This window comes from Thermobia domestica, chromosome 1 (assembly GCF_964235325.1).
Source record: "Thermobia domestica chromosome 1, izTheDome1.hap1.1, whole genome shotgun sequence".
Classification (NCBI taxonomy): domain Eukaryota; kingdom Metazoa; phylum Arthropoda; class Insecta; order Zygentoma; family Lepismatidae; genus Thermobia; species Thermobia domestica.
The window spans coordinates 190100893-190115198 of record NC_137454.1 but is presented as its reverse complement, the minus strand read 5'-3'; the positions used below and the strand labels follow the sequence as shown (position 1 = coordinate 190115198).

Here is a 14306-nt window from a genome sequence, read left to right as displayed (position 1 = left end):
TTTCCTTTAAAAAACGTCTTATCTATTACCATCTATATATTTTATGCTAATTATAGATGTTCACAAAGCAGCATATGCCCTGTGAAAATTTTAGAACTAGGACAGTGCATATATAATAATTAGAAACTGCATGTTTTTTCTTTACGCTTAATTTCTCGATTACTATTACAAAATCTTACCTTTTATGCAAAATATCTCGATTGGTGACAGTCTTATTTATATCTCTGTCTCATTTCCCCGGTTAATTGCTGTCATTATGCAAAACTGTTCCAATTTTTCTTGTTGAAGAAGTTCGGGAACTTTGCCATACGAAAGATAAAAGTGGTATAAGGAAAACCAAATAATAAAAGTTTACTACCTCAGGGATCGACTGCTCTGTTAGCTCCTCTGTTAGACTACTGAAGACTTTATATAACATGAACTTCTAGATAGTACAAGTAACACAGTATTAAACTAAATGAACGGTACACTTCATATATAAGCTCTGAAGTAGAGTGGTGTTTCAAGCATCTTTTATTTAATATATCTCTTCTTTTTCATGTTGCAGGTGCAGATTAAATCTTAGGTACAATGGCTGACGCCGACATTTCTGCTCTTGTCATAGACAATGGATCTGGCATGTGCAAAGCGGGATTTGGCGGAGATGATGCCCCAAGAGCAGTGTTTCCATCTATTGTCGGTCGTCCACGATATCAGGTAAATTTTATTTTATGCAATTATTTGAATAGCTTTTCCTTGCATTCGTTTAGTAAACGATAGCCTTATTTTACAACGCTTATCAGTGTCCTTTCTTTCTTTTTAAGAACAAATCTTTTAACTGTAATTCCACCCACTTCCGTGGAGCTCAGAAATTTGTACAAATACATACTATAAGCCCAAGGAAAATATAACAATTTCATCTAAGTTTCATTTTAGTTCAACGTTTTTCTGAAAAATATAATTAACTCATTTCGTTTTGTTTGTGTTCAAATTTTGCACTTTTAATTTCATGTATCGACACAGGAGGCTTAGGTTCGATTCCCAATAGGGTCTCATGTGCTTCGGATTCTACGTTAAGCTATAGGTCCATATCCCATATAGCCTCCGTGCTGAAAAGTTTGCTAAATCCAATCCGACCAACCATTGAATTTCACACACTTCCATAATAACTACGTAGAGCTCTGAAAGTTTGTACAGACACGTAAAACCATTGACAATACCATATTTTCTAATAATTTTCTCTGGACTGTTTTACTGTGAAATTAATCAGGTTATTATGTGTTCTCTATTACGGTAACAATATATCTAATCCCGTTACACAACAAAAATACTCTGAAGTTGGCGTATACAGTACAACTTTTAACAGATTATCGTGAATTAATTTTGTTTAACGTTGTGACAGTATGGTAGACTTCAAGAACTGATTGAATATAAAAATATCTCATAACAAAAAGTGAAAAATAATAACCGTAATAAAACCTTTTAAAAACATTTTCCATAGGTAAGGAACACACAAGATGCAGGAAAATGGACAATAATATAGTAACATCAAACATTAATGTAAATTCCTTTTACCTTCCTTTACATAGTTGGTTAGATGATTTAAAAAAAAATTACAATCAATATTTACATTTCCGGACGATGCAACTTCATGATCTTAATATTGCAAAAGCTACTTTTTGGCACATGCAATAAATTTCAACAATTGTGAGTTTTCTATATATATATATACACACACACACATACACACACACACACACACACACACACATATATATATATATATATATATATATATAGAGAGAGAGAGAGAGAGAGAGAGAGGTAATTATTAAAATTCTACTTAAGCTATGAATATTTACTCGATAAGGAATTCATATTCTCATGTTAAAATAACGAAATGAGTATTGTAATTGACAATATATTTTCTTTGTATTGCAAAATATTTTCTTAAAATTTATCTTTGATGTTATAAAACCAGTAGAACATATACATACTGTTTAACTCATATTACACTCTAGATGTTATACTTTTTCTTCCAAATTATCAACAAAATCTTTTCACTTGTGTGCACAGAGAAACATTACAGTTAAAACTCAATGTTTAAAAAGTGCATCTATTTTTTTTAACAAATGAAAATGTGTTTGAATAAATGACTCAGGTACTGTTACGGTTCTCTATTTTTTTAGTAGATAGAATCATTATATGGAGCGCTGATGCGTGATGATATGGCAAATGATATGTATATTTGCAGCACAACTAAACCAAGAGATTTGTGCCTAATATTTACTATCAATTATCAAGAAAGCCTCCATCATCTTGACAAATATGAGCCCACTATATTCATTTAGCAAAACATAAAGAAAAGTAAATTGGAAATATCTACAGAAAACATAATCTGCTGTTATTAATGGATAATATTGTGTTATATAGAATATCATCCAATCCTAAAATTTAATGATAATCCCACATGTTTATTAATACTACTTTATTCGTTAACAATAAGTAACTACTCATGAGATGAGGTTTGAGGCTGTTTCGTTTCGAAAAGATGCCGTGAAAACGCTGTCTCGTCTCCAAAAGTATATATGTTTCTATTAGAAGAACTCTGTTTCGTCTCGTATTGTGGGCAACACTAACAATAATTTCCTTTGGAGGCAGAAAAAGTAATAATAATAATTGAGGCTTACTTTATCAAATGTTCCAGATAATTGCATGGTAAAATGATAAAATATATGAAACATAATGCGATGAAAGCGTACGTAATATTTTGTGTAACTAACTAACTAACTAACTATATGGCCTATGGAACCCGGAGGTTCAATGTCGCGTTCATAAAAGCTCTCCATTGACTTCTGTCCTTAGCCAACTGGATCCAGTTTCTACTCTGTATTCCTATTTCTGCGAGATCCATGTTAATATCCTCCCATCTGCACCTAGGTCTTCCTGATGGACGTTTTTCGATTGGATTTCCAGTTAAAACGTTGAAAACGTTCCTACTTTCTTCCATTCTGGCTACATGTCCTGCCAACCTGAACCTTCTACACGTGATGACCCTAACAAGGTTTGCTAAACGGTATAAATTATGTTGTTCCTCGTTATCTTGTGTAATTGTTTTTTTAAATCTGTTTTCTTATCATTATTTCAAACAAAAAAGATGTCTCGAAAATATTAACGTAAGATAAAGCTTTGACTTTGTATCATAGTAATGATGTATTTCGCTTTTGTTCAATATCCCAATAAATGCGAGAAATCAGTTCAACTACTAGAAAGAATACAATAACAACTGAGAAACATCACTACCTACAAACAAAATGAAAAATAACAATACTAATATTCTCTGCTGACTACAGTTATTTTCCTAATCTTTTCAAGTTATGGTTCCAAGCATTAGGTAATTTATTAAGTAAAGCTTTTCAATATTCGGTGGTATCCAATAATGAGCCAACAGTTGAGCACCTGGATTAACTTGTTTTAGTGAGCTTCCGTTATACGATCTACGTAAAACAATAGTAAATTACTATAGATTTTTAGAATGTATCTAATGTAAATCTTCTATCTGCAGGGCATCATGGTTGGAATGGACCAACGGGATAGTTACGTAGGTGATGAAGCACAAGCAAAGCGAGGTATTCTGACCGTCAAGTATCCAATTGAACATGGTATCGTCACAAATTGGGATGACATGGAGAAAATTTGGCATCACACTTTCTACAATGAACTGCGAATTGCTCCAGAGGAACACCCGATTTTACTCACAGAGGCCCCACTAAATCCAAAGACAAATAGGGAGAAAATAACACAGGTAAGACTAAAGAGATTCTTAGATAAATATTAGATGTAAAATATATAGAAAGCAGTAAAGTCTTCGTAGTAAAAAGCTTCAGTAGATGGAGATGAAATTTTAAACTTGCTATATGCAATCTTTTGAAAGTTGTTAAGTTCTCTAATCGGAACTTAACTATACTCAAAACAAATTAAATCCAGTGACACATTAGTTAAATGTATTGAGAAGAAGGCGTATTTGAAGTCAGAGATATACGTTTGATTCCAAGAAGAATCCATACAATGTGGATTCTACGTTAAACTACGTATAGATATAACTCTTATTAGCTTCGGTTCTGAATATTCAAAACATCGATTTCGTCTGTACTGAAAAAATAGATAAAATTGTAAATACCAGTAATCAATGAACAAAATTAATAAAAATATGTTATAATGTTATTGCAATTTGTAATGTGTGCAATTATGAAGAGTTCTACTTCCTTTCCTCTAATAAGATTGTAGAAATAATGAATCCTATCTGTTGAATCGATGTATCAGTTTATATTAGATACGAGAGCGATAAGGTGTATTAAGAAAATATTAAAGGATATAGAAAAAGGAAACTAATTACTTTTATGGTAAAACTTCATTTAGTGTAAACTTCAAAATTTTCGGATGGTGTTCTGATCCCAAATATCTTCCTTGAATATGGGCTTGAGGAACGAATAGAACTTCATTCTTTCAGAACATGGTATTACATCGTTAATTTTGCTTATTTGTTCGTTTATTTCAAGCTTAAAGTTCCTTCCTTACCCTACAATTTAAAGCAGAATTCTAACTACATAGGACGGGTAACAAGTGCGGGTCTCCCAGACTAAAGGTGGCACAACATGTATCATTTACGGAGAAAGAGAGCCACCAATTTTTCACTTTCTTCCTTCTTTTGTGTGCTTGATGGGTGACTTTTCGGCACAGCTCCCACTCTTCCTATCTCTAGGTTTTAAGACTAAATCAAATTATTTATTAATATTGTTTTGTGCCAGAAATTTATTCACATTAGGGCTCTTCGCTAAGCTTACTCCTCATATTTTTCAAGTGGATACCTTAAAGATAATGAAGAATATTAAAAAAATATGGAAAGTGAGTCAGGTAGTATCTACAAAATGTTATTAAATAAATTAAAAATCTTTTCTTATAAATAAGAACATTTGGGTGCGCAGTTTATGACGTCACAATTGTTGGACATCTAAATTTATACACCATACGGAGGGTCTTGAAAGTAATTATTAGTTCAGATACTAATGTTTTGTAGATACTATTTGGCTCACTGAACAACTTTAACATTTTCATCTTCAGGTCATTTTGAGTCTTTGTCAGGTTCTACTTTTGGCCTTAAACTTTTTTCAATCAAACTTGGCATGCCATCCAAATAGGTCTTCATTTCATATCAACGTTGATTCAAGTTATTTAAGCTCAGTCGTGAATCTCCATGGGAACCACCAAAAATGATCTAACAAATAATACGCTCATAAATGCTAATATCAATATTACTAAAAATATGCAGATTTTAGAAAAACGGTTAACAATTAATATATTTTGTATATGTGTCGTATACTGTTTTACACCACGTAACACAAATAACATCAGTATGAGAATGAACCATTGAAAAAAAATGTAATCCTGGTGTCAAACTGTCGTTACAAAAAATTGAAACAAAACAGCTTTACCTGGTAGCCCTCTCGATAGTCTCATGCCTAGCGCGTACACCTTTGATGCATGTGGTTCCACGTTCGATTCCCGGTCGGAGAGCATAAAAATAATTTCATAATCATTCACTCTCATTAATCATTTGTCTCCTTTTGCCTTAAAGGCATAAACGTGGGAGTTCAAAGTTCAAGCTTTCCCTGATCTCTGGTAGCATAACTAACAGGTAAAACACATAAAAGAAATAAAGAAATTTTAAAAAAGTGTGTAATTTCTCTCTTTATTTGAATTTTCATTCAAAATGTACATATTTTGTTAATACACTAATTTAGAACCTCTCTATAATGATAATAACAATAATATATCAGAATTGCTAAGCAAATGAAAATTATTTTTAAACCGATAAATAGTAACTTAAAAAATGAGCCTCTATCAGTCAATTATCAATTTTCAGTAGTCATATTAATTTGCTATACCTTCCCAACAGTTATCCTGACGTCTGTATGCTATTAATTTTATTTCGTGCAGTGACGGACAAAGACAGGTTGCGATGCTAAACACAAACAATAATTTTACTGAAGATGGAAATGCAAGATTTTTTTTACCACAAGATACACAATGGATAATGCTAATAATATGCTAAGGTAAACAAAAAATATTAATAAGCTACATTACGGTTACATAACACTTTTTTAAGTATTTAGAAAAATCTACTTTGAAAATGAGGTCCTAGATAATAATCATACACATGTCTTCGTAATTATCCGTGTTGAATTGCAGAGTGCTTGTTATCGGAACAAGCCATGTGGTGCAGTGCAGAGCGTGGTCCGTAATTAACACAGAGGGCGGTATTAAACGCTCTGCATATCAAGGATAGATGGCGTGCAGCTATACGTAGAGCATACTCTTCTAAATAACAATAGTGATTACGACACATTATCACTTGAATAATTAAATGTAATTAAAATGGACTTTTGGGTATCACGTTCCAATCCTGCAAATCTGCTTTATACTTACTTGCAATAATCTGATTATCTATGTTCAGTTGATGGATTTATTGTGACATTAATTTGCTGTGACATGTCATAATAAAGAATTGATATTTCAAGTAACTTTATAATTACTGTAGTAGTATCAGTATTATTGTTATTATTAACTAATTATACATAATACATAGTTCTACACTCTTTTGTAGATATGGCTACTTTTTAATATGTATTATCTCTCATGTATTATAATCCGGGTCAAGCCCATACATCAGAGGTTTCTACAAGGGAGGTCGTAATGCAAAATATCTTGTTGTATTTTTAAAAGAGTCGAAAAATTGAGACTTATATCAAGTGGCAACTAAAATTTGTGTCAATATTATATATTTAGTACACGAACAAGGCTTTACTTAACGACATATCCTAAAGTTTTGTAGCTCAGAACAATTGAAAACATCCGAAGTAGATATTAATAGGATATGACAGGACAACTTAGGTGTTACGTCGTGTGACTTGGGAGGAATTCATGTATTTCATGGCATTTATATTTTCTTTGTTTATTTTTATTTTTGCAGATAATGTTTGAAACTTTCAATGCTCCAGCTATGTACGTTGCCATTCAAGCTGTTCTTTCTCTGTATGCATCAGGGCGCACGACTGGAATTGTATTGGACTCCGGTGACGGTGTTACGCACACTGTGCCTATCTATGAAGGTGAGTTTACCATAAAATATACAGTTATAACATCACAATAATAGTGTATATTGTGGCATTCAAAATCAATATATAATATAATATCTGAGACAAAGGACTCATCTTTTAAGGTCGAGGGATGGATTAAGTGTTAAATCATAATCAACAGAGAAAATTAAATTCTATTTTAAACTTAAAGTAAGAAAAAAAAGACCACTGGTATAACAAAAAAGAATTAGGAAAAGTTTGAAACTCCTTATCTACTTCATAGGTATCACATTATCGAAGATTTTTTTATTATTGGTTTCATTTTTGGTTTGACAATCAATCTTTAGAGGTCATTTTACAGCAAATCTATAATATTCTATAATATTATTCTATTATCTATAATAATATATTAAGACAATATAATAATTTGCTTGAAAAAATTGCAAGAGATAAATCAAAACTTTTTACGACAATTATGTAAAAAAAAAAAATACGAGCAAAATTAAATGTTTCCGCTACATACGGAGAGAATCCAAAGTAGATAAAATGTAATGCAGTATTTTGAAGTCGTAGTTTTTATTTATGATTTATTTTTCATCATGTAGGCCTAGGTAAGATTAATTGGCTATGTGAATATACACACTTATTTGATACAATTGAAGTGGGTATACAATTAAATCGATCTTTCATATATTAAAAGATCATATACATTTTAATGACACATGAAAAAGTAATATTTTTGAAAAAGTGAGACATTCGGAAGTCTTACATCGTAACTCAGCTTACGTTTAGGGCGAATAAAACATACGCTCTTACATCTTGAGGACAAAATAAAGATAATTGTTAACAGGATATTACACTTGTGTGATGCATTCCACAATATATCAATTAATTATTGGGTATAGTTAGTGTTTTGAAAACTCCCTGCAAACTGACGTTCCACGTGATGTTTAGGAAAGCAGGAGCAGTGATGCTCAGAGAGCTTTCACCTTATTTTTCACGCCATGAAATGTCATTCTACGGACAGTTTACTTCAATATTGCCGTTTCAACTTCCATAATTCTAATCATTGCTTTCCTAGAGTTGAATTATTCTTCCTAGTGTTATCTAAATTATAAGAAACTGAATCTGTTCTTTTTCTTCATCATTACAGGTTATGCTCTTCCTCATGCCATTTTAAGACTCGATTTGGCTGGTAGAAACTTAACTGACTACCTTGTGAAAATTCTGACAGAGCGTGGCTACAGTTTCACTACCACAGCCGAGCAGGAGATAGTTCGTGATATTAAGGAGAAATTATGTTATGTTGCATACGACTTCGAACAAGAAATGGCCACTGCTGCAGCTTCCAGCTCATTGGAAAAATCGTACGAACTTCCAGACGGCCAAGTCATTTCAATCGGCAACGAAAGGTTCAGGGCTCCCGAGGCTCTCTTTCAGCCTTCATTTTTGGGAATGGAATCTTGTGGAATTCACGACACCATCTTCAATTCTATCATGAAATGTGATGTTGACTTACGAAAGGATCTCTTTGCCAATACAGTTCTTTCAGGTGGAACTACCATGTATCCAGGACTTGCAGATAGAATGCAGAAGGAAATAACAGCTTTAGCTCCTGCACCAATGAGAATTAAGATTATTGCTCCCCCTGAAAGGAAATATTCTGTCTGGATTGGTGGATCTATTTTGTCTTCTCTCTCTACATTCCAACAGATGTGGATTTCCAAACAAGAATATAATGAATCAGGACCATCTATAGTACACAGGAAGTGTTTCTAATCTTTGCTCAATCAATATCGTTCCAAATAAGTTTAGCAATTAGAACATCCAAAAACAGTCTTGTCATATCATACGTAATTTATTGCTCAAAATGTCCATTCTATGTGAATAATATATAACTAAATGTGTATACGAGACCAGAAGAATGTGATCCATGTATTACATATCAATAATATCTATCATTGTAGACAATCATAAATTCTCCATTTAAATGTGTACGTAAGGTACAATTTTCGTCAATTCATGTATGTCGTAATACTTCATGTTTCTTATTGTACATAAAATACTAAAAAAAAGAAAAATGTATTGTGTAGTTGTAAGCTAAAGTTTACAGCCAGACACTAGATCCGTTATTGTCATCAGAGAGAAGAAAATATAATCGTGCTTGGCCGAGAATAGAAACTAACTTCCGTGTTGTCAATTTCAAAAGTGTAAATGTCCTGACGACTGCAGTGGAATGTAGGCGACAGAGATCATCACTAACAACCTACGACACTTTATTTATTACTTATTTATTTATTTAATTTATTCCTAATTTATTGGTTGTGATGCAATGATTTGAAATAAAAAAAGAAATAAATATCAAAATGTGTCTGTTTCGATTTTTAGTTTCCTTTACATTTAACAAAAGCATATAAAATACACACGTAAAAATACAGAAAAATGTGAAGAGTATGCACGATTACAGTGGCGGATCTAAAAGGTAAAATCTGAAGGGGTCAGCCAGACTATGATAGGTATATCATGACTTTACTATAAACTTCCAAATATATAAAAATTATAGCTTAAATTAGCTTTGTCACTCAAAAAAAAAAAATAAAATAACTGTGGAGCTAGACCCCTGGCCCCGGACTAGATCCGCCACTGTGCAGGAATAACGATGCATTTTCACACTTCTGAGATATCAGGTTTTTAAGTGCTAGGGCATTCATCGGTCTCCCATGTTTTTTAAAATATGCTTTAAATGGGACTCAAAGTTTTACTGTGATAATGAATATATGCCTAGAAACCTCATGCTGCCTTCTACTTATTGGTGTCATAACATAAGAATACTTACAAAATAGGAGTTTCAACCTTTTCCTCAGGTACTATTTATATGTATTTCCCCTAAATTTCCTACCAACCCCAATGTATCTTGTGACATGCATACTTTTAGGGACTACTTTGCAGAACCGAGAATAGGAGCATTGCACAGTACTTATCAAAGTGGGTTCGTTTTGTTACAATTGTTCCCTGTTTCCTGTTCCCATTTATTATTGATGTTTTTGTGCGCTATTAACGTACCCACTTTTTTTTTTAGATGTTTGATTACGACAGAATTACAATATTAGATAAATTGTGACTTCGAACTCAAGAGCAACTCGTCTATGTATTTTTGTAAAAGAGAGGAAGAAATCCAGAGATGGCTAGAACGATATTGTTTAATTAATGAAAAAAAGGTTACCAGATACATTGAATAATTAATTTGTGTTTACATCCTTCGTCAACAGCGAGGCTATACAGGATGAGATACATAGTTTAAAGTGGGCTCTGAACCACTTAGCTCTACCACCGGGAATCGAATTCGGAACCTTATGCAGCAAAAGTACACGTGAACATCAATAGTGGAGAAGTAGCGTTTCAATCCCTTTCTTCAGCTTGTACTACGTACGCAGTCTGTCCAGTGGAAAAACGTGACTAATGAGAAATGAAAGCCAAGACATTGTGGACTGATAGGTTAGAATGTTTTATTCAAAATAGACACCTGTCGAGTCAATACATGAATGAAAGTGGTTGCAGAACTTGGTGAAGCAGTCCTGGTACACCCGTTTTGAAATTGCCTCCAAAATCGTATAAAAGTCTTTTGAATGTCTGGAATGGTGTCGAAACGTCTTTTCAACGCCAATTTCAGTTTTGGAAATAGAAGGAAGTCGCATGGAGTCAAATCTGGAGTATAGGGGTGATCCAACTATACGACCTCTTTTTTTCGGCCAAAAGCTGGCGTATCTTCCTGCTCTTGGGCATGGGTATATTGTTGTGTAACGGAGATAATGAGTCTTGTTGCCTACGAATTTTGACCAACAGACATTGCAAAACATTGACGTAATACTCGGCGTTCGCAGTGTGACCATCTGAGGTCTATTTCTCAAAGCAACAAGTCTTGTAACATGTTTTTTACAAGTCGCAAAATAACATGACGTAGAAATACTAGAATAAAAGTCATTTCTAAATACCAATGCTGATATATCTAATTCTTCATCCTTAGTTTCCATAATGGCATAATACTTTTCCCTTGCTACCTTTCTATTTCCTGCATTTACTTCCATATAACATTTTTCTGTCCTTTAACCCTCGCACTACCTGTTAAGATAAAATATATCTCGCAAAAGAAACAAATTAGAAACTCTCATAAAACTCTACACAGACTGAACTGTACAGCACATAGGATAAGACTAACACAGTACACAGGACAGACAGGTATTTATTATACTGCCATCTAGGAGTGATACTACTAAATGTCAGTCATATCTACGAACGAGGAGCGGGGAGAGGGGGACTTCGTGCCCAGCAACTTAAAATAGCAAATTTTATGAGACACACTGACGTTCAATTTGAACCACTGTAAAGTATTTGCTTTAGCTAAACATTTTGAGCAATAACATATTTTCTTACAATTTTAAAGATTAGAAAAATAATTACAAAAAAATATACTGTAGTGGACATAAAGTAGTTCCTGTTGGTATTGTCCGAGGGTTAAAATTTCACTTGTCACCTTTACGTTTGTTGTAAAGTCTTTCTCAGATTCCCTTCTTAATTCGCAGTTCAATTTTCTATACATTATAATACATTCTTCATTGCAACCTTATCCCCATACTTTTCTTTCTGTGTTCTTAAAGTTTCTTCTAGAGCCTATACTCCTTAACTGTGATAGCTTTGTGATACAGTATCTTTACTCGCAAAGTCCGAAGTGCTCAGCTACTAGTTAGTTACTACTAAACTTCTCAGTACCCAACTTGTTGTCTCTTATTTTATTCTTGGCTATATTTTACAGTGGGATTCAACCTCAGTCAGCACAACATGGTCTGACAACTTCCAATAGGTCACTTGAAGTTTCTATGCATAAATGCCATGTCTTGGCATAGCAAATAAATGCTTTAATACATAAGAATTATTCATTAATTAAAGTCTTTCTTTCCCTACCTTGTTTTAATTTCTATCATATCACAGTACTCATTTTTTTTAGTACTGTGATAGTTTACAAATGCAAACAGTTTACAAATTGCCAAAAAATTTCCGTGAAGAGATCCGGATCCCCCTAAACAAAATCCTGGTTACGGCGTGTCAAAAACATTGTTTGTCGAATTAAATCGTTTTTTTTTTTAGAAACTAATGATAGTTTTAGCAATACTAACGTAAACTAACGATAAACTAACGATGTAGACAAAAGAAAAATTCGTTAAGTGGCCGGGACAACTTCACAGACGTCATTGTCCCGACCTTTTTGTTACACATACATATACAATAATAATGATAACGAATAATTCTGTGGATACGAAGTAAAGAATGCACTGCTTTGCTTTCCACATCTATTGTTTTACTAGCAAAGAATCCTAGACAACAGTAGGCATAACAAATTTAAACAATTCATGCGCAAATATAAAACAACGTATTTTTGGCTTCACATTTGAGAAGTGTTTTAAAATTTACACTTTTTGGAAAACTAAATGTCATTTCACGGCTACTTATAGGAGGAAACTCAAAGAAGACAGAAGATTGAAGAGAACAGGTACGTACTACATATTATCATAACCCATGTTCGCTTTTTTCTTATGTTGGTTACTTAATGAGCTCAATTTCTACCTCCTGTTTCTATTCGTTCTGACATCTTCCTGCAAAACCCGACATCATAATCCACCAGTCGCCATTGAATCTGAGGTTCAGTTTATCTGAACATAGTCCTAAAATTTGTGTAGTACAAAGTTGCTCTGACTTCTTACATGTCTCTCTTCCAATCATTGAACATTTTCTCAGAGGCGGGCTTAGTAGTATGCGAGGCCCCGGGCGGGGGGGGGTTCAGTAGGCGAAGCTCCCCCCCCCCCCGAAGCCAGGAAACATAGGTGAAATTTTTGAGGGGGTAAGGGGTTCTTATGGCATGGGGTTCGATATAACTTACGGCATTAATGATTCGGAAACATTTTACATGCATGCAAGATCAACAAACTAGAACACATAATAAAACTATCACTGACTTACGAAGCAGCTGCTTTGACGGTCACAGACGGAAGTCCACTTTTCTGGCTTTTCGCTGTGCAAAATCGTTGATAAGGTCCTCGTAGTCCATTGTTGAGGCTACTTCCTTTTCGATGGACAAAATAGCTAAACCGCACAATCTGCTTTGCGACATTGTTGATCGTAGGTAGTTTTTGATAAGTTTCAACTTCGAAAAGCTTCTTTCCGCGCTGGAAACTGTCACAGGAATTGTCAACATAATTCTGTATGCAATAACGATGTTGGGAAATGAATCTCGAATGGGCCAAACGTACAGAAGACACTCTTGGGCGGCATTGATGTTATCAGGAAGCATTTCTCGGAAAATCAATTCTGCGCACAAGTCAATTCCATCCAAATCGCGCGAATCTTCTGCGCGTAACATGTTGTCCAAATCCATGCAGCACTTTAACAAATAATCGTCGTTCAATGACCGCAAACAACTGATCCACTATCCATAAGAAATATCCTGTTCTGAAGGACTCCTCCGGCGAAGATGTTTCTTCGTCGTTACCCTCATAATCGAATTGTTTTTTCTTGAATCTGACTCTTCGTTCCTTGAATTTCTGAGCTACGTTCATTTCGGACGCAATTTCCTTTGCTGCGATCATAGCATCGGAGAATCCGGTTTCCCGGTACTTTCTCAAGAAAGTAACAAGGCCTTTGATTTGCTGTATTGCCACATCGAGCTGCATGTCAGCTGATTGCAAAGTTTTGCTGACAGCATTCACAGCAAATAAAATGTCATACCAAAGGGGTGCCCACAAGGGGGGGGGCTATGACGCAAACTGCGTCATTGAAATATTTGGGGGGGTTGAAAATCTATATAACTATGTTTGAGGGGGTGTAAAAATTAATCGAAAAGATTTTTTTCATGGAAAAACACCTACGGATAGACAATTGAGGGGGGGTGCGTCATGGACATGAGGGGGGGGGCACCACTGCATACCATATGATTAAGCTCTGAATAAACTCGAAGCTTTGGAGCTCATAATTTGCAAGACATTCGGCTTCAGTTTTTACTAGCGGATCATTGGCGGTATCTGCGACAGTCAACAGTGCCTCCCTGACTTCTTTCGTCTGATAACGCAGCGCTTTCACACTTTCCAGGCGGCACTCCCACCGCGTTTCTGAAAGTGATTTTGTAGTCATGAAAGGCACGGT

At 34.3% G+C, this 14306-nt stretch overlaps 1 protein-coding gene across 3 annotated transcripts in view; it reads left to right on the top strand.

The window, feature by feature from the left end:
- The window catches only part of LOC145692189 (actin, cytoplasmic type 5-like), a 46911-nt gene extending 37715 nt beyond the window's left edge, over nt 1-9196 (top strand). For all 3 annotated transcript variants that reach the window (XM_081767493.1, XM_081767489.1, XM_081767498.1), the window contains exons 2-5: nt 548-696; nt 3545-3784; nt 7010-7148; nt 8269-9196. In XM_081767493.1, the coding sequence (XP_081623619.1) occupies nt 571-696; nt 3545-3784; nt 7010-7148; nt 8269-8894 (1131 nt within the window). In that variant the 5' untranslated portion in view covers nt 548-570 and the 3' untranslated portion in view covers nt 8895-9196. The remainder of the gene's footprint in view (nt 1-547; nt 697-3544; nt 3785-7009; nt 7149-8268) is intronic.
- Nucleotides 9197-14306: the final 5110 nt, after the last annotated feature.